Source organism: Myotis daubentonii, chromosome X (genome assembly GCF_963259705.1).
Source record: "Myotis daubentonii chromosome X, mMyoDau2.1, whole genome shotgun sequence".
In the NCBI taxonomy this organism is placed as follows: Eukaryota; Metazoa; Chordata; class Mammalia; order Chiroptera; family Vespertilionidae; genus Myotis; species Myotis daubentonii.
This window is the reverse complement of record NC_081861.1, coordinates 136,034,477-136,054,976: the sequence shown is the minus strand read 5'-3', so window position 1 is coordinate 136,054,976 and position 20,500 is coordinate 136,034,477. Positions and strand designations below refer to the sequence as shown.

Below are 20,500 nucleotides of genomic sequence, written 5' to 3'. Positions count from 1 at the left end.
TCAGTCCACAGACCGACGCTCTATCCACTGAGCCACACCGGCTAGGGCCATTGATTTCTTATATGCTGTCTCATCTTGAACAAATGCAAAAAGCAGTGAAGAACATACATACTTGATTCCAGATTATATTTCAGAGCAAAAAGAGGTACTGACGACACACGGAGGGGAATTCTTTCCCCGGACGATGCAGACAAAAAAAAAAAGCCTCCAAGACCCCAGGAGCAAAACCCTGTTGGACAAATTGAGTGGAATATTTGTGCTAAAAGGCAAAGCCAGCTTTTGAAATAACCTAACCAGTGGTCGGCAAACTCATGAGTCAACAGAGCCAAATATCAACAGGACAGCGATGGAAATTTCTTTGGAGAGCCACATTTTTTAAACTTAAACTATATAGGTAGGTACACTGTGATTAACTTCATTAGGGGACTCCTAAGGCTTAGGAAGAGCCATACTCAAGGGGCCAAAGAGCCGCCTGTGGCTCGTGAGCCGCAGTTTGCCGACCATGGACCTAAACCCACGTGGGAATAGCACAGAAGAGTGCAGTGTTAGAACAGACACTGAACCGCACAGGGTTACGTTACTATGAGAAGCAATGGGTCACACTTCATAGAGACCATTCTCTTCACTTGTGAGTGACACTGAGCTGCCGAATGCTGATGCTTTCAGTCTAAAGCAGCGGTTCTCAACCTGTGGGTCGCGACCCCTTTGGCAGTCGAACGACCCTTTCACAGGGGTCGCCTAAGACCATCCTGCAGATCAGATATTTACATGACGACTCATCACAGTAGCAACATGATAGTGATGAAGTAGCAACGAAAAACATTTTATGGTTGGGTCACAACATGAGGAGCTGGATTTAAAGGGCCAGAAGGTTGAGAACCACTGTGATGCACAAGGAACTCCAGGGACCAGGTGATTTGCTGTAGTCTGACAGCCCACACATTCCCTCTGCCATCTTCCTTCTTACATTCTTAACTCAGAAAAGCTGCACGGGGTGGTCGGCGCTGGAATAAAGGGCTATTTCATCAGCAAACCTTCAGAGCGTAAGAGGAGGCGTCAGCGTGTCTCTAAGTGAACGCTTTCAGGAGACTCAGACAGCTGAGTGATGCAATGGATTTATATGCACGACTGAGGCACTCACCATTCCTAGCATGAACGGACAAATTCGACTTGTTTCAATGAAGGAGGCAGTTCTCAGCTGTCCTCCCTTTCCTTATACAGTAAATGGTACAGAGACCTTACAAATGAAAGGGCACCGGCCCACAACTCAACATCTGGAAAAGGGGGGGGAGCGGGGATGCTAATTGGGAGGAATGAGCACAGACTGTAGCCCAGTGGTTCTCAACCTTCTGGCCCTTTAAATACAGTTCCTCCTGTTGGGACCCAACCAGAAAATGATTTTCGTTGCTACTTCATCACTGTCATGTTGCTACTGTGATGAGTCGTCATGTAAATATCTGATCTGCAGGATGGTCTTAGGCAACCCCTGTGAAAGGGTCGTTCGACCGCCAAAGGGGTCGCGACCCACAGGTTGAGAACCGCTGCTCTAGATCCTTCAGTGCAAAGAAACCTCTGCCGGAAACGAGTTACCCCTAGCACCACGTTAAGAGGCAAAAGACGAGGCCCCCACTGTCTCCAAAAAAAATGAACAAGCATTAGGAACTTACTAGTGTCGCGCCTGCCATTTCAAGACAGGTACCTGGCAAAACTAGAGAAAGCACCATCATAGATTCCTAAACCTCTCACCAGGGAAGGGACCTTCACAGTTTTCTAGTTCAGACCCTCTTTGTTTTTTCCCAGCCCAGCAAAGGGAACCGGCAGGCACTCCCAGCGAGCCCAGGGCCCCCAGCAGCCCGGGGCACCTGCCGGGGTCTCTCCAGGACCTCCGGCCCCAGCACGCCTGTCCAGTTTGACTACTGTCTTGAAAAATGTCTTTTTATGTGCAGAGTGCATTTTGGAGGCCATGAATTTCAGACCCATAACTGTCTTTGCTTTATTACATGATAAGTATTAAGGATTCCTTTTTTTTATTATTGTCTAAAGTTTTACATATGAGTGTTAACCATTCTTATCTGCACGCTCAGCATGCTTCTCTCCAATTCTGCAAGCGGGCATTCAGCGCGGGCACCCAACCTCAACAGTGCGAATCGCGTCAAGGAAAACTCCGTCAAGGAGCAGACGGCAGAGCAAGGGCCATGCCCCACCTCAAAACAGCACATCGCACAACTGGAAAATAAATGTGCAGAGACTGTCGTCAGCCCGCACGGCCGCCTGCCGCTTCCTGGAGGCGCATCCAGAACCTTCAGCGCGCATTCCTCAGAAGCCCTTTTCTTTCGTGCCTCCTTCTCTCTCTCAAACATCAACTCGGTCAAGAATCGCGGAGCCGTCATCAACCTTGAAATCTTGAGTCTTTTCTTAAAGGAAACAACCCCCCCTGCGCTTGTTGTCGGTTGTGTGCTGCGCAACCCCAGTGCGTGGCACACAGTAGGTCTGCAGTAAATATTTATGGAATATCTGAGTCAACAGAGGGAGCAGAGGCGGCTGACAGCAGACCCCCGGCTCCTTGTGTATGGATCAGAGACTGTGCGACCTTCCGTCCCGCTCCGGATTCAGAGGGAATGTACACCCCCTTTCTCAGCGGCTGCACCCCGAAGCACATTTCCCTGCGAGCCCTTTCGCCACACGCTGCGATCGCCATCCCGCCCCATCCCGTCCCTGCAGCGCGTCTGACCCACGGCTGGGCTGAGCGGGAAACCGGGGCGGCCCCTGGAGCCCCATTTCTCCCCCAGGCGGGATCCAGGTTCAACTCCCACACCTCGGACCCCAGGGTGGGGGCTCCCCTTCTAAGGGTCCGTGGACCCTGCGGGGCAGGACACACGCAGCCCCCTCCCCTCCGCTCACCGTACCCCCCAAGACCTCCGGGAGCCACGGATCCCCCCCCAAGACCAGCTGTCCCCTCCCAGGCCGGTCCAGTGGCGCCCCCTGTCGCCATCGGCTCCGGGACACTCACCGCGTAGTGCAGCTGCGGTTTCTCGCGGGCCACCGGGTCTCCCATGTCGCTGGCGGGGAAGATCTGGGGTCCCCGGGCACAGCCTGGGATCACGACGCCGCTCCGCTCAGAGGTCCCCTTATTTCACCGCCATCCCGGGCGGACCCCGGACGCGAGCGCTGCTCCCGGCCCCCGAGGAGCTCAATGCCAAGTGCCCAGCGCACCCGCGTCCCACCGCCCTAGCTGGGGCCAGGGAGGCGCCGCTGCGAATGGGCAGGAGGAGGAGTAGCAGCAGGAGGAGGAGGAGGAGAGGGAGGAGAAGTTGGAGGAGGAGGAGTTGGAGGAGGGGAGGAGGGAGGGGGAGGACGGGGCGGGTAATGGGGGGGAGGAGGGAGCAGCCCAGTCAGTGTCGAGGGGCGGGCGTTCTGTCCTTCCGCGCCCAGGCGGCCCCTGTCGCGGCTGCTGCCACCAGCTGTTGAAGGCGACAGCGACCAGCGCGCCCGCGACAGGTGTCGGGGCAGCGGGCACTCCTGCCTCCTGCCACCCCACCCCCCGCCGAAGCCGAAACCCCAGCCAGAGGGCCACAGGGTGGCCCAGAAAGACTTGCACGAACTTGGGAACGCGCCCCAGGGAGGGCGGGGTTTCGCCTTTGGAAAGCCCTCCTTTGGGAAAGTCAAGGCCACTGGACCCGAGGAGGGGGCAGCGGGAAAGGTGCCAGGAACGCTGCCGGGGGGGGGGGGGGGGGGGGGGGGGGGGGGGGGGGGGGGGGGACTGATCCCGGGAGGGAGGGAGGCCTGGCTGGAGGGCCGCTGGGGCCTCACGCTTTGGGCAAAGTGGGTCCCCGAAGACTTGCAGGGCCTGGGCAGGTCTGGGGAAGGCACTGGAAAGGGAGTCCTGGCAATTGTGGGGAACATGAGGCCTGGCATCAGTGCCAGGCTGGATCCAAGGGGAGGTGTCCTCCCAGCGCTGCCTTCTGGGTCTTAGTTCTTAGGAGCGACTCAGAAAAGGACGCAGCACGGATTTGGACATAGAAGAAACAGGCATCACAAATGCTGCTGGGGCCGCCCAATCGGTGTCAGTACAGTCTAAGGTTCCCAGCGCCGCCTGAAACTGGCCCCTGCTCTGCAGGCCCCTCCTGGGAGCTTGCACTTTCTTTTAATAGATTTTTATTTAGTTCAGAGAGGAAGGGAGAGGGAGAGAGAGAGAAACATCAATGATGAGAGAGAACCATGGATTGGCTGCCTCCTGCACGCCCCCCACTGGGGATGGAGCCTGTAATCCCAGCAGGTGCCCTGACAGGGAATCCAACTGTGACCTCCTGGTTCATAGGTCGATGCTGAGCCACTGAGCCACACCAGCTGGGCGTGCGCTTTCCACCCCCTTGGAGGAGAGCACCCACTCCTTCCCCCGGCCCAGGGCACTGTGATGTCTGCACTCCCGCTCCCTCCTACAAGCTGAGTCAGGACTAGGCACAGCTTCAGCCAGAGTGGACCATCCAGACCCAGTGAAATCAGGCAATCCCAGCCACGAAGGGGTGACTACCGAGTGGAAGGTGGATTTGTGAGTGGCTCGTGCCCATTTTTGAGGTTCCCCCTGTACTGAACTCCCGGAGTGGCCCTCTGCCTGCCCTGTGGGGATGGGGAGGATGGGAGAATAGGACATGGCCCCTATGCTGGAGCCCTTATCATTTGGTTGGACTGACCACCCCCTGGATTATAACATTTCAGAGCAAGTGGCTGCATGATTGTAAAGAGCACCAGGAATGTGGAGCCAGGGGTGCAGGTATCCTGAAGACTCTACTAGGCCCATGGTGGGCAAACTGCGGCTCGCGAGCCACATGTGGCTCTTTGGCCCCTTGAGTGTGGCTCTTTCACAAGATACCACGTGCGGGCGCGCACGTACAGTGCGATTGAAACTTCGTGGCCCATGTGCAGAAGTCGGTATTTTGTGGAAGAGCCACACTCAAGGGGCCAAAGAGCCGCATGTGGCTCGCGAGCTGCAGTTTGCCGACCACTGCACTAGGCAATCCCGTGATGGTTCATCTGCTAAAAAACGAAGCTTATATCCTGAAGTTCCCAGCACCGCCTGATCTTATTGTGCCTACCCTCTGACCCAACAATTCCACTCCGAGATAAGATAGAAAAAATGGGCCAATGGCCTTCCGTGTGCAGGAATTTTCATGATATCTTCAGGCAGGATCACAAAAAATGGAAACAATCTAAAGGAATGGGTGCATAGCCACCCGGCGTGGCTTAATGGTTGAGTGTCGACCTATGAATCAGGAGGTCAGGGTTCGATTCCCAGTCAGAGCACATGCCTGGGTTGCGGGCTCCATTCCCAGTGTGGGGCGTGCAGGAGGCAGCCGATCCATGATTCTCTCTCATCATTGATGTTTCTATCTCTCTCTCCCTCACTTCTTCTCTGAAATCTATCTATCTATCTATCTATCTATCTACCTATCTATCTATCTATCTATCTATCTATCTATCTATCTATCTATCTTTAATAATAAAAACAAGTAAAAGAATGCTTTTCCAACCTGCAGATTCCAGTTCAAGGTTGAGATGGCCAGAACCTCTCCCCACAGCTCAGGTGCCAGGTGGGACCCACCCTGGACAGGACACCCTTCCATCCCAAGGCCACTCACACCCTCACCTACACCCGCGAAGACTGGGACAGTGTAGACAAGACCGCTCACCTCACAGGCTCATCTCTGGGGTGTGGGAAGAAACCGGAGTCCCCGGAGAAAACGCACACAGATGTGGGGAGACTGCACACTGCACGCAGACAGTGGTCCCAGCGGGAATCCATTGTTTTTCTCATCAACGTTAGAACAAGACGAAACGACATTGTACAAAACAACATTACCCGGGGACCTGCTTTATTTACATGTTAGAAATGACTCTGCCTGCTAGCGTCTTTCTTGCTAAATTGTCATTGCAAAGTTGGAGTTACATTTTCAAGCGCCATAGAGCTGTTTTTTTCCGTGTTTAAAAGGTTTGGGGAGATAGGACAACAAATTTAAGAAATGATCAGTGCATGCTGCAAGGCTCTTAAATGCACCTCAACGTAGATCTTACGCCTCTGTAGTTCTCAGTGCATTTGTTCAAGACTCAAGAAGGGACCTAGGTTATGCAGAACTCTAAGAAGTCTGCTAAATCTTAAATGATTTTCCCTAGTCAGTTTGGCTCAGTGGATAGAGCATTGGCCTATGGATCAAAGGGTCCCTTGGTTGCAGGCTCCTCCCCGGCCCCGGCCCTGGTTGGGGCCCATGCAGGAGGCAACCAATCAATGTGTATCTCTCACATCGATGTTTCTCTCTGACTCTCCCTCTCTTTTCCACTCTCTGAAAATCAATGGAAAAATAACCTCAGTAACAACAAAATTTCTTAGACAATGTTTTCTATTTGCTATTGAGTTATATGAGTTCTTTATGGGGTTTTTTTGGTATATTAACCCCTTATTACATATATAGTTTGCAAATATTTTTCCAGTTCTGTAGATTGCCTTTGCCTTTTGTTGATTGTGTCTTTTGCTATGCAGAAAAGTTTTTAGTTTTATGTGTCCCACTTGTTTATTTTTGCTTTTACGGCTTGAAGTTTTGGGATCAAACCAATAATTCTTTGCTGTCCTAGCATCCTAGGATGTTCAGCAATGCCCCTGGCATCCACCTGCGAGATGGGAGTTTTACCCCCTCCCCCAGCTGGGGCAACCCAAAATGTCCCCTGGGGGTAGGGGCAGGAGCCTCCCTGTCTGAGAAGCACAGCTTTTAGGAAGTTCTGCATCCATAATCTTAGAGCAGCGGTTCTCAACCTGTGGGTCGCGACACCTTTGGGGGTCGAACGACCCTTTCACAGGGGTCACCTAAGACCATCGGGAAACACATATAGAATTATATATCGTTTTTGTGATGAATCACTATGCTTTCATGATGTTCAATTTGTAACCATGAAAATGCATCCTGCATATCAGATATTTACGATTCATAACAGTAGCAACATGACAGTGATGAAGTAGCAACGAAAATAATTTTATGGTTGGGTCACAACATGAGGAACTGTATGAAAGGGTCCCGGCCTTAGGAAGGTTGAGAACCACTGCCTTAGAGCTTACTGCTGCCTGTCTTCTAACTTTCTGATGAATCGTGAGCATGTTTTTATTACATCTGGCTTCTTCTACTCAACATCGTGTTTTTAAGGTTCTTTCGTGTTGTTCTAGGTAGCTGTCGCTGGGTCATTCCCACTGCTGTCTGGTAGTCCATTGTGTGTGTTTAACACTATTTATCTTTTCAAGTGCTGCGAAACATCTGTGTCCTTTCCAGCTTAGAGCTACCGGAAACCATACTGCTCGAACACCATTACACATATCTCCTCGCGCACATGTGTGTGCGTTTTTACAGGGCACAAACCTGGCAACAGAATTGCTGGGTCATGGGCAGGCCGAGCCTCAACTTCACTGGGTAATGCCCCCAACAGTTTTCCAAACGGATTGTACCAATTAGAATCTTTATTTACACGCCAGTATAAATAGACTGAGCATAGTTTATATAAAGGCTGAACATAGTTTAGAGTTGTCTCCCTCTCTTCGAGGTTTTCTCATGGGGCTTGCAAGATAAAACTCAGGAAATCAAACACCAGGATGAGGAAGGAGAGCTGGGGACGGAGCCTACGCTCCTCCTTGGCCAAAATCACGTCTCTTTTAAGTGAAGGAGGACCAACCAGGCCTGCAAGGAATTGGAAATGCCGTTGCTGACCCACCCACACGTACAGGTGGGAGCAACGAGAACACAATGTTTATGCTTTTGAGGGAGGACCTTTTATTCGGCAGAAACTCAGCACACTGTGGGGGGCGGGATCTTAGCAACCCAACTATAAACACAAAGGCATTGCCACTAAAGGAACTGCCATTTTGCTCCACAGCCATAATCCTCCCTTTCAGATTAACCCTAATGGGGAGATGGAGACGGGAGAAAGCCAAGAAGAATGAAGCTTTCATTCCTTTTTCTAGCTCAGTTAGAAAGAGACAACTCCCATTCTGAAGACAGACTTGGTCCAAAGACGGGGAGCGAGGAACTCCTGGGGGTCCCAAGAATGGCACCCTGGGGGGTATTGTGACATAGAACAGTGAAGAAAGAAAAATTGCACTGGCATCACCTCTAACGTCGCCCTCAGCCTTGATCACTACTACCGAGAATATTAAGAAGTTATACAAGGTGTGGCAAAAGTAGGTTTATAGTTGTGAGTATGTGAAACAGAGTTTATTCTTGTAGTAATATTATTAATTATTGTATTATTATCCATACTCTCCTGCCCCAAATGTCAAGTGCCAATTTTGAGGAACCCTTCATAGACATAAGAAATTCATGCTTTGCCCTGACTGGTTTGGCTCAGTGGATAAAAGCGTCAGCCTGCGGACTGAAGGGTCCCAGGTTCAATTCCGGTCAAGGGCATGTACCTTGGTTGTGGGCACATCTCCAGTAGGAGGTGTGCAAGGGGCAGCTGATCGATGTTTCTCTCTCATCAATGTTTCTAAACCTCTATCCCTCTCCCTTCCTCTCTGTAAAACATCAATAAAATCTATTTTAAAATTTAAAAAAAGAAATTCATGCTTTAATAGTTCTCACTCAGTAGAACATCTCACACAACCACCACTTGTCTTTCAGTGGAGTGAGCCCTGCACCACCCAAGGAAACAAGGAGTGATTTCCCCAGAGCAGAAGAGTAGAGCTGGGCTCTGAGACCTCCTCCAGCCAACACAACATATCAAAAGGCTAACAGGTAAAAACTGGCCGTTGGTGTCATCCAGACTAGACACTATGGAGTCGTCTGGAGCCCTTGGCTAGTCACCCAACAAAACTATTCTTTTCAAAGGCTCGGAAGTCGTATGAATGATGCTCGCACGTGGCATGACTCCGGCGTCTGAAATTTCCAAAACAAGTTTAGATGGGACGTTGCCCCCTCCTCAATTAATCTCTTGTGTGATTATGATTTCACTTTTCAAGGGAACAGAACATACAAGGCAAAAGTTAAGAATTTGTTGTCAGAAGTGTAATAAAATGAGGAGAATGAAATAGAGTGTCCCGCGCATGCCAAGTCACTTAACCTGTCTGTGTCTCATTAATCCACCGAATAGAGAGAAGGAGCCAGAGTTTCAGGTCACAAGGCGTGCTTGGGACAGAAAAGTTGAACCCCAGCCATTTCATGGGGCCGCCTTTGCCTTGCTGTGCAACGTGAGCCAACCAAAGAGAACGGCTCCAAACCCAATGTCTTCTTTCTTGATTCTTTTTCCTTGGGACCACGCTTTATGAAAGTAGCTCTCTGCCAGGTGCAATTTTGTCCCCCAGGGCACATTTGGCAAGATTTGAAAATGTTTTTTTAATCAAAGCTAAAGTTTATTTGGTGCATAATCTGTGCTTGCTCTCAGGTACTTTCACATGTATCTTTTCCTTTGATATGTAAAAGCAACCATGTGAGGTATCTTACAGGTTAAAAAAAACCAACATAACACAAACCTACCTCTTTCACTTATTCAGGTGAAAAGAAGGTTTATAAGCATCCACACTAATAAAAGAGAAACATGCAAGTTGGTGTCACTCCGCTATGCCCACCAGCCAATCAGGATGGGTATGCAAATTAACCCAACAAAGATGGCGGTTAATTTGCGTATGCAGGCACAGAGCGAAGACTGAATACTGATCACTGAAGAGGCTTGGCTTCTCCGCTGCAGCCAGAGCGAAGGAAAGCCTGGGTCCCGGGTGTCAGAGGAAAACTGGTGCCGGCAACTAGGGGAAGGAAAGCCTATTGCACGAATATCTTCATGCAATGGGCCTCTAGTTCCAAAATAAAAGCAAATGTGCCCAGGGAGTAGGGGAGGCTGGGGGAAGGTCAATGGGGGGGAAAAGTAGACATATGTACTACTATTTGTAATACTTTAAACAATAAAATAAAATTTAAACAATAAATAAAATCAAACCCAACCAAGTACATGGTCTGTTTCCATTTCCTTTTATACCTATTTCCACTTCCTCTACATATATCAGGATGTAGCACTAGAAGAGCCAATTCAAATGAAAGGGAATCTTTCTTGTAATTTTCGTCTGCAGGAGCTTTTTAACCTACCAATTTTCTACTCTAAGCACAAGAAACTTAAATGCTGTCAATACCTGAAATAACTTGTAAGGTGATCTAGTACTTTGAACATTCTGTTCACATAGAAATACAAGCCTAAAATTAGCACTTTTTCAGAGGAACTTTTTCAACAGAAAAAGGCAATGGTAACAGTTCAATGGATGGAAAGGATTTAAATTAAATACCTTCAAGAAAATAAAAAAGAATGAAGATATTTTTAATCTTCACAACTTGGGGGGTGGGCAGTAGTGCTACTAGTACTTAGTGGGTGGAGGTTAGGGATGGTACTAAACATCCCACAGTGAACAAGCCAATTCCACCACCTCCCACCACACACATACAGAACAAAGACCTGGGCCCAAACGGCGATCGTGCTATGATTGAGAAACCCCGCGTTACATGTAAAAATGCTCCGATCAAAATAATCCTAATACATTAGAATCTAAGCATCAGGCTAGGGCGTTTTCATTATTTCAAATGTGATTGCCATTTTGTTCATGTTCACACATGTAGCACATATGGAAATACATTCCCTGGAGAGATTATAAGATGTCTTCTCCCTTTCAGCAGATGATAGGACAAGAAGAAAACAGACCAGCCTCGGCCAGTTTTCTCAGTGGTTAGAGCATTGGCCCAAGGACTGAAGGGTTGAGGGTTTGATTCCGGTCAAGGGCATATACCTCGGTTGCAGGCTCAATACCCAGCTCCAGTCGAGGTGTGCAGGAGGCAACCAATTGCTGTATCTCTCTCACATCGATGTTTCTCTCTCTGTGTGTCTCTCCCCCTCTCTTCCACTCTCTCTGAAAATCAATGGAAAAAAATATCCTCAGGTGAGGAATAACAGAGCAAACAAGTGAAAAAGAAAATAGACCAGAAAGATAGGGCTAATATCAGTGTCTGAATGTATGATCTTCAGGACCATGTACATCAGTATCACTTGGGGTGAGATTTTTAAAAGTAGATTGTGAGGACCTCCCCAAAAATACTGAGACAGGACCTCTTGGAGCATGAACTCACAGTTAACATTTTTAGCAAGATCCCTTGATATAATGTGCAGCACAGTTTGAGAGTCACTGACATGGTGAGACTAAAATGCAGAAACATGCTTAGAGCGGTTGAGTGACTCGTTCAAGGTCATGCAGATAGCATGAGACAATGTTAGAATCCATCCCTAACTTAATTAATATTTGAAAAGGGAGTAAAGACAGTCTTTCTAATAAATGCTGCTGGGAAAATTGGACAGGTAAATGCAAAAAATGAAACTAGACCACCAGCTTATACCATACACAAGAATAAACTCAAAATGGATTAACGACTTAAGTGTAAGTCATGAAACCATAAAAATCCTAGAAGAATACATAGGCAGAAAGGCTCAGACATTTCTCACAGCAATATTTTTCCAGGTAGATTTCTTCAGGCAAGAGAAACAAAAGGAAAAATAAACAAATGGGACTACATCAAACTGAAAAGCTTTTTCACAGCAAAAGAAACCACTAACAAAATGAAAAGGGAACTCATCGAATGGGAGAACATTATTTCTCAATGATACATTCAATAAGGGGTTACTATCCAAAATTTACAAAGAACTCATACAACTCAATACCAAAAAACCAACAGTCCAAAATTAAAACCACAATGAGATATCACCTCACACCTGTCAGAATGGCTATCATTAATAAATCAATGAACAACAAGTGCCAGTGAGGATGCGGAGAAAAAGGAACCCTCGTGCACTGCTGGTGGGAATGCAGACTGGTGCAGCCACTGTGGAGAACAGCATGGAGTTTCCTCCAAAAATTAAATATGGAACTCGCATCTGACCCAGTGATCCCACTTCTGGGAATATATCTGAAGAAACCCAAAACACTAATTCAAAAGAATATAACCACCCCTATGCTCATTTCAGTGTTATTTATAATAGCAAGATCTGGAAACAGGCCAAGGGGCCATCAGTAAATGAGTGGGTGAAAATCTGTGGTACATTTACACAATGGAATTCTAAGGGGGAAAAAGGGAAATCTCACTTTTTGTAACATCAAGGATGGACCTGAAGATTATTACGCTAAGTGAAATAAGCCTGTCAGAGAAAGACAATTACCATATAATCTCACTTACTTGTGGAATCTAATGAACAAAATAAACTGATGAACAAAATAGAAACAGAGGCATGGGTACCTGGGACAGACTGACAGCTGTCAGATGGAAGGGAATATGGGGGGCTTCTAAAATGTCATAGTCAGCCCTGGCCGGTTTGGCTCAGTGGATAGAGCATCAGCCTGTGGACTGAAGGGTCCCAGGTTCGATTCCGGTCAAGAACATGTAGCTTGTTTGTGGGCACATCTCCAGTAGGGGGTGTGCAGGAGGCAGCTGATCGATGTTTCTAACTCTCTATCCCTCTCCCTTCCTCTCTGTAAAATATCAGTAAGATATATTTTTAAAAAAATAAATAAAAATAAAATATCATAGTCAATATTTTATGCCTTTCCTGCTTCCCTGATTATAACATTTGTGTGTGTGTGTGTGTGTGTGTGTGTGTATAAAACACATAGACATAGGGTGGGGGTGGGTGGAGGTGGGCAAAGGGGTGGAAAATGACCTTGCTTGGGGCGGTGGGTGCACAATGCAGTGTGCAGATGATGTCTTATTGAGTAGCATACTTGAAACCTGTATGGTTTTGCGAACCAATTGATTGTTACCCCAATCAATCGAATAATAAATAAATAAATGCCACCATTACAAGAAGATGAAAAATATCCCTACGTTTATGATTAACAAGAAGAATTGGATCCATTTGTAGTTATTGAAGAAGAAATGAAAATAACATTTGTCCTAGGTCCGTGGTTGGCAAACTGCGGCTCGCGAGCCACATGCGGCTCTTTGGCCTCTTGAGTGTGGCTCTTCAGAAGACTTAGGGGGACCCTAATTGAGTTAATAACAATGTACCGACTTATATAGTTGAAGTTTTAAAAATGTGGCTCTCGAAAGAAATTTCAGTCGTTGTACTGTTGGTATTTGGCTCTGTTGGCTAATGAGTTTGCCCACCACTGTCCTAGGTCATCACAACCCAGAGACTGCTAAGGGACTTGCTCCATTCTTCTGTGGCGGTGTGGTTTTCTCCCCACTGTCTCCGTGACTGAGGAGGAGCAAGAATGCTGCTGCACGTGACTCCTTTCAAAGCTCTCAGGATAACTGATCTCCATTAAACTTTATTTTTCAAAACCAGAGAATTCCATTTCTCACATGAACCTGTCAAGAAATGACCAAGGTGCTTAAATTACACAACTTCTTCGTCCTTTGAGATTTCGCCAAGGGGAGCATCCCTTCAGAGTCTATTGAAAATCCATCCCCATCTATAAAAAAATTCTTTGTCTCCCTTCCTGGCAAAATAAAGCTACCAGCCACAGGTTCCCTGCTGCCGATGGGAAAGTCTGAGATCTGGAACAAAGAGAGCTGTTTTGTACATCATAGTAGACGATGTGAGGCCTTCAAGGCTATCGGATTGCATTTCTATAAGTTCCATTTCTACAATGGAATGATGGGGAAAACAAAGACAATTCCAACTGTAAAAGTGGAGCAAGGACACAGACAATGATGAACAATGGAAGGGATGTCATGTGTGAGAAAGAAAAGCCTTGTCAATTGTCTCCAGAAGCTGGACAAGCACCCAGAGTGAAAGTTATGAAGACTCAGATTTTGACTCAACAAATGAAAGCCCTTTCTACACTTGACCTGGCAATTCCACCCCTAGGAATACAACGACAAGGAATGAAAACATGTCCACACACAAACTTGGACGCAGGCCTAACCAGTTTGGCTTGGTGGCTAGAGCATCGGCCTGCAGACTGAAGGGTCCCTGGTTCGATTCCGGCTAAGGGCATGTACCTTGGTTGTGGGCACATCCCCAGTTGGGGGTGTGCAGGAGGCAGCTGATCGGTGTTTCTCTCTCATCGATGTTTCTAACTCTCTGTTCCTCTCCCTTCCTCTCTGTAAAAAATCAATAAAAATATATATTTTTAAAAAACTTGTATGCAAATGTTGATAGCAGCATTATTTATGATAGCCCAAAGATGGAAGCAACCCAACTGTCCACTAACTGAGGAAGGGAGGGAAGGAGAGAGAGAGGGAGGGAAGGAGGAAGGAAGGAGCAAGAGAAGGAAGGCAACTATCCAGGGAGGTGGTGATTTTCTCTTCCTGGCAATATTTAACCAGTTAACTGCCACACATCCAAAATGGAAACCGTCCCCACATGCCACGATATTTTGAATTTAATTTTAAAAAAAATCAATTTGCAATGAATATTATAAAAATAAATATATTACTACAATTCGGGTGTTCTTGAATATTTTCAGCTGAAAATTCTCACAAAAAATGATTTTAGCCCTGACCGGTTTGGCTCAGTGGATAGAGTGTCGGCCTGTGGACTGAAGGGTCCCAGGTTCGATTCTGGTCAAGGGCATGTGCCTTGGTTGCGGGCACATCCCCAGTTGGGGGTGTGCAGGAGGCAGCTGATCAATGTTTCTCTCTCATGGATGTTTCTAACTCTCTATCCCTCTCCCTTCCTCTCAGTAAAAAAAGAAAAAGAGATTTTAAAGTTGGTCAGGGCTGCCACTTAAGGGGAAACATTTTTTATAGACACGTGTGGCATGTGGGGAAGGTCTGCCACTTACGTCTACAGACGCTTATGGCGTACAATGGGTTAAGTTGAGCCCAATGACCATCAATTGGCCTGGCTGCGCTGTATGGAAGTTTCGCTATAAGACCTGCAACTCGAAAATGGCATAGTCAATGTTTTACCCCTTTCCTGTTTCCCTGCTTATAACATGAGTGACTCAAGGCTCAAGACTGGCTTCTAGTAATTCATTCAGCCCATTCTTTCATTCATTCTTCCAATGCTGGCTGAAGGCAAGGCCTGGTGTTATTTCTCTCTTAATAATAGAGTTGCTTCTTGCCTTAGTCAGTGGTCGGCAAACTCATTAGTCAACAGAGCCAAATATCAACAGTACAACGATGGAAATTTCGTTTGAGAGCCAAATTTTTTAAAACTTAAACTATATAGGTAGGTACATTGTTATTAACTTAATTAGGGTACTCCTAAGGCTTAGGAAGAGTCACACTCAAGGGGCCAAAGAGCCGCATGTGGCTCGCGAGCCGCAGTTTGCCGACCACTGCCTTAGGTGGAGTTACCAAGAAGCAGACTCTAAGATAAGGATTCATGTGCAAGTAATTTCTTAAAGACATGTTGCCAGGATAAACTGGTAAGGGATGAGCTGAACAGGGTAGGAAAGGGGAGAAAGCCAAGTAATGGTGCGATTTCTGGCAAAGCCCCGTCTTGGCCTGATCCTGAGGGGAGCTGTGGGGTCTAAATTCCATCTGGGAGCTGTCCCACCTCAAGGAAAGAGGACTGAGCTTTCATAGTCTCACACCTGCCCATCAGGAGCTGTGGGATGAGGCCCCAGGATGATGCCAACTCCCAGGCACTTCGTGCCCTTTGTGGGTCCCGGGGTGCTGCTGCAGAACTCCACAGGCTGTCCTCTGATGGTCCCAGATGTTGGTCATTAGAAGCCAACCACACAGAATCTGGGGGAGGGGCCAGGCAGACAGAACTGGTAGGAGGTCTGAGATATTCTGGGCAGAGCACCAATAGCAAGTGTTCACTGCACGTTTGGGTTGAACACCTGTTCCCCTCTAAAGGCTCTTTGTGACTGCTCTTGTGTCCAGATCCTGAACAGTATGGACACGTGCGGCCCCAGATGGATTTCCGGGGAGGCCAGGTGTGAGCTGAGCATCCAATACCCCTCACCCCAGGTGACTCCCGTCCTGGCTGATAAACGCTTTACATGGCGTCTTTGTCTGCATTAGACCTGTTTCATTTCCTACACTGACGACCTTCTGAAGTAGTAAACCCACTCGTAGTGTTAGCATCATCAATTGTCATTTAGCCACTTACTTTAATTTTTTTAAATATATATATATATATATATATATATATATATATATATATATATATATTATTTCAGAGAGGAATGGAGAGGGAGAGAGGGAAACATCGATGATGAGAGAGAATCATGGATTGGCTGTCTCCTGCACGCCCCCTACTGGGGATGGAGCCCGCAACCCGGGTATGTGCCCTTGACAGGAATCAAACCCAGGACCCTACAGTCCACAGGCTGACGCTCTATCCACTGAGCCAAACCGGCTAGGACTAGCCACTTATAAGATTAGGCAGGTTCCAAAAGCTACAAACTCCTGGAACCATGTCTGACTGGGCGACTTGACTCACTGGACTCCGCCCTCCCTATTATCACAGTGAGGTCGAAGAGGCCAATCCCCAGCCACACAGTACAATTTTCTCTGCTTTATCAGTCATCCTATGACATCATTCGCTGATTACCATCTTTGTTGTGAGAATGAAACGTGTGTGTGTGTGTGTGTGTGTGTGTGTGTGTGTGTAGCAGTTAGAAGAATGCCTGGCCTCTATAAGCTCTCTAGTAATGCTTACTATCTATTTTTTTAATATATTTTTATTGCCTTAACTGGTTTGGCTCAATGGATAGAGCGTCAGCCTGCGGACTGAAGGATCCCAGGTTCGATTCTGGTCAAGGGATCTTGGTTGCAGGCACATCCCCAGTAGGGGGTGTACAGGAGGCAGCTGATCGATGTTTCTCTCTCATCGATGTTTCTAACTCTCTATCCCTCTCCCTTCCTCTCTGTAAAAAATCAACAAATATATTTTTATTGATTTCACAGAGGAAGGGAGGAGGAAGAGGAAGAGGAAGAGGAGAGAGAGAGAAACATCAATGATGAGAGAGAATCATTGATGGGCTGCCTCCTGCACACCCCCCACTGGGGATCAAGCCAGAAACCCAGGCATGTGCCTTGACCGGGAATCGAACCGTGACCTCCTGGTTCATAGGTCTACGCTCAACCACTGGGCCATGCCAGCCAGGCTGACGCTCACTATTTATTATAACACAGGTATGGAACTCCTCTTCAGTTGCACGAATAGGTTTTTGTCCTCAAAATTGTTCTTCCTGCCAAAGGACTTGCAACAATTTTTCTGATCGATTTCAACTTTGAAAAACTTTGGGTTTTATTTGACTTCCTTCGGCAACTTCCTCCTAGCACCTTTTTCTTCCATTTCCCCTGAGGTGATCATACAAGATGGAGTTCATGGCAAAAGTCCTCTGCAGCGAGCAGAAGGACAGTAAATATTAGGTGCACTGGGGAACAAGCCGGGGGGGGTGGCAGAGACAACAAGCCCCAGAACCTCTTAACAAACTTTGGGGGTGCGGAGTGAGCCAGCGGGCGTGACTGCGGAGCATGGCTTTGTTTGTATCTTCGAAAGTGCACAAGTTGAAATTCCATAAATAGAGGAGCTTCTGTGCCACTTTCTATTGCTAATATTTTCTTTTCCTCTGACGTCTGTCCCCAGCATTTGAGTTCCGGGTGAGCGCTTAATCAGTGCATTGGTGATTGATGTTACAAGAGTTACAGGGGCACATAGCATTAGAGAGACAAATCCAGGGAACTATCAAGGGTGAAAAATCACCATTTCAGTAATTTACAGAATCCTGAAGGGAAAAAAACAACACACGTTGTACTCCAATGTTTTTTGTTTTGTCTGCTCTGAAAGAACACACGAGAGATGTTTTTCTCAGATCTGGCACAGGGGTCGGTAAGAATGGTTCTACATTCCTCAACGGTTGAAAGAAAAATCAAAAGAAGAAAGATGTTTCATGACAAGGACAAATGATAGGAAATTCTCATTTTGGCATTCACAGATGTAGCCTTATTGGGGCACCGCTATGCCCACATGCATGCATTTGTTTATGGCTACGTTCTTTTATTAAAGAATTTTTAAAAAATGTATTTTTATTGATTTGAGGAAGGGAGAGGGAGAGATAGAAACACCAATGATGACAGAGAATCATTGATTGGCTGCCTCCTGCATGCCCCCCGCCCCACTGGGGATGGAGCCTGCAACCCAGGCATGTGCCCTTGACCGGAATAGAACCCTGGACCCTTCAGTCCCAGGCTGACGCTCTATCCAGAGCCAAACTAGCTATGGCTGTTTATGGCTACTTCCAACAGCCTGATATATCTGGTCTTTTACAGAAAATATTCGCGGCCTCCGATGTAGAAAACCAAAACAGCACTTTATTTCGTTTGATTTTCATCTACTTTTGGTTTGCATCTCCTCCCTCTTGGAGTTTTACAAAGCCGAAGGAAAACTATATCCTCCACAGACTCGTTTCTATTAACATCTCAACTATTTAGCTGCATGTATGGCGCTGAAGCAGACAGAGAAACCAGAACCCAGATTGGATTCGGCTGCTCCACACATCTGAGCTTCCCGAGACACTTTTACGTTATTTCTGGCAAATCCACAGGGACCTCCTTTGGTCTGTAGAAGGCGCACACACCCGCCTTTCTTCCGGAGCAATATAATCAGAACCAAAGCAAACACTGGCTTGTTGTGTCTGTATGTATTCTCCAATCACCTGTTCAAAGTATTTCCCCCTCACTGTTTTCTAAGTTGGATCGAATAAAAAGCTTTCCCTGTGTCTTCACCTGACAGGTTTAATCCTGCTGTTCAGACACATGCTGTTCCTCGGTACCCCTCGCTCCAGACTTGACGGGGTTTGCACCCATCTGCACCAAATTCACTTACATACCACACCGTCCCATGTGCCCTGACACCAGAAAAGCAGAAGAGTCTAAAGCATTTATATCCAAATTTGGCCCTTGAGGTCTGAACATTTTATCTGATCTTCAAAACTCTAGGCCACTCAGAGGAAGTGAACTTGAGCTGCTAACAGTTCATTTATTTTTACAGCATCCACTTTTCACTAGGCCAGTGATGGCGAACCTATGACACACGTGTCAGAGGTGACGCGCGAACTCATTTTTTTGGTTGATTTTTCTTTGTTAAATGGCATTGACATATATAAAATAAATATCAAAAATATGTCTTTGTTTTGCTATGGTTGCAAAGATCAAAACATTTCTATATGTGACACGGCACCAGAGTTAAGTTAGGGTTTTTCAAAACGCTGGCACGCCGAGCTCAAAAGGTTCGCCATCACTGCCCTAGGCTGTGACTAGGCTGTATGGACAAATATAGGTGAATACAAAATTTTCAGACTAGTCAGTATTCTGGAAGGTATTCCAAAATCCAATCCATTTTCTACAACTAGCATGATGCTTCGAGCATCCTCCTCACATTCTGAACATTCCAAGATGCAGCCATCCACCACCTTCTTGCATTCTTGGCGGGGGAGATGCCCTTTGAAATTCTAGGCCACAAATCGAATGTGAGTTTGTGTTTTCAAGGGGTCAACTCCCTCCGGCTGTAACATCCTTCTTCCCCCATCACATCCATCACCTCCCTTCCCCACCCCTTCCATTTCTTCTTTGCCTGTGTGACTCCCACTAGCCCTGGATTTCCTGCACCCTATAGACCCCCTCCCCATCAAAAGGATGTGTGAACCTTCTGGTCTGACCTCTGTGAGGGCATTTATCTTGTCTGTATCCTCCTGAAACATTGTCCTCTTCAAAGACAGGGGCTGTGATACACATCTTTTACCCCCAGAGCCTGGGCCCATGCCAACTATACAGCAACCACTGGAGAAATGTCAATAGAATGTTGCTATTAAATACTAGAGGCCCGGTGCACAAAAATTTGTGCATTCAGGGGGGTCCCTCAGCCCGGCCTGTGCCCTCTCGCAGTCTGGGACCCCTTGGTGGATGTCCACCTGCTGGCTTAGGCCTGCTCCCCGGGGGATCAGACCTAAGCTGGCAGTCAGACATCCCTCTGGCAGCCTGGGAGCCCTTGGGGGATGTCCATTTGCCAGCGGGGAGCAGGCCTACGCTGCAGTCAGACATTTTTAGTGCTGCTGAGGGGGCAAGAGAGGGTCCCGCCACCACCGCTATGCTGGTAGCCGTCATCCTGGCTTGTGGCTGAGCAGAACTTCCCCTGTGGGAGCACACTGACCACCAGGGGACAGCTCCTGCACTGAGTGTCTGCCCCCTGGTGGTCAGTGTGTGTCATAGTGACCAGTCATTCCCAGTTGTTCTGCTGTTAGGATCAATTTGCATATTACCCTTTTATTATATAGGATGATTGCAGGAGATGAGAACAGTCAGCATTGGGAAGGTATAGCACCAGCATATCTAGAAAGAACCTGAACTGGAATCCACTGCAATGGCAGTGCCTGCTGCTTGAGGTAACCTGGTGAGTTAGCCAACAGAATCCTTTCCTTATGCCAGGTCTTGACTCCAGGCCCTGTTGAATGTCACAGGTGCCTCCTGGTTGTCATCAGAACACAATAATGTGGTATTGAAAAGCAAAACCTTTTCAAATCGTCATTCTTGCCCTGAGGAAA

At 47.3% G+C, this 20,500-nt stretch overlaps 1 protein-coding gene across 3 annotated transcripts in view; it reads right to left on the bottom strand.

Moving 5' to 3' along the window:
- The window catches only part of ARHGAP6 (Rho GTPase activating protein 6), a 517,050-nt gene that overhangs the window by 296,927 nt on the left and 199,623 nt on the right, over window positions 1-20,500 (bottom strand). Inside the window, exon 1 of one of the 3 annotated variants that reach the window (XM_059680030.1) lies at window positions 3,011-3,276. The exons of the other annotated variants lie outside the window; for them this stretch is intronic. Coding sequence (XP_059536013.1) covers window positions 3,011-3,055 — 45 coding nt within the window. The 5' untranslated portion in view covers window positions 3,056-3,276. Of the gene's footprint in view, window positions 1-3,010; window positions 3,277-20,500 lie in introns of those variants that run through there. 3 annotated transcript variants of the gene reach the window in all.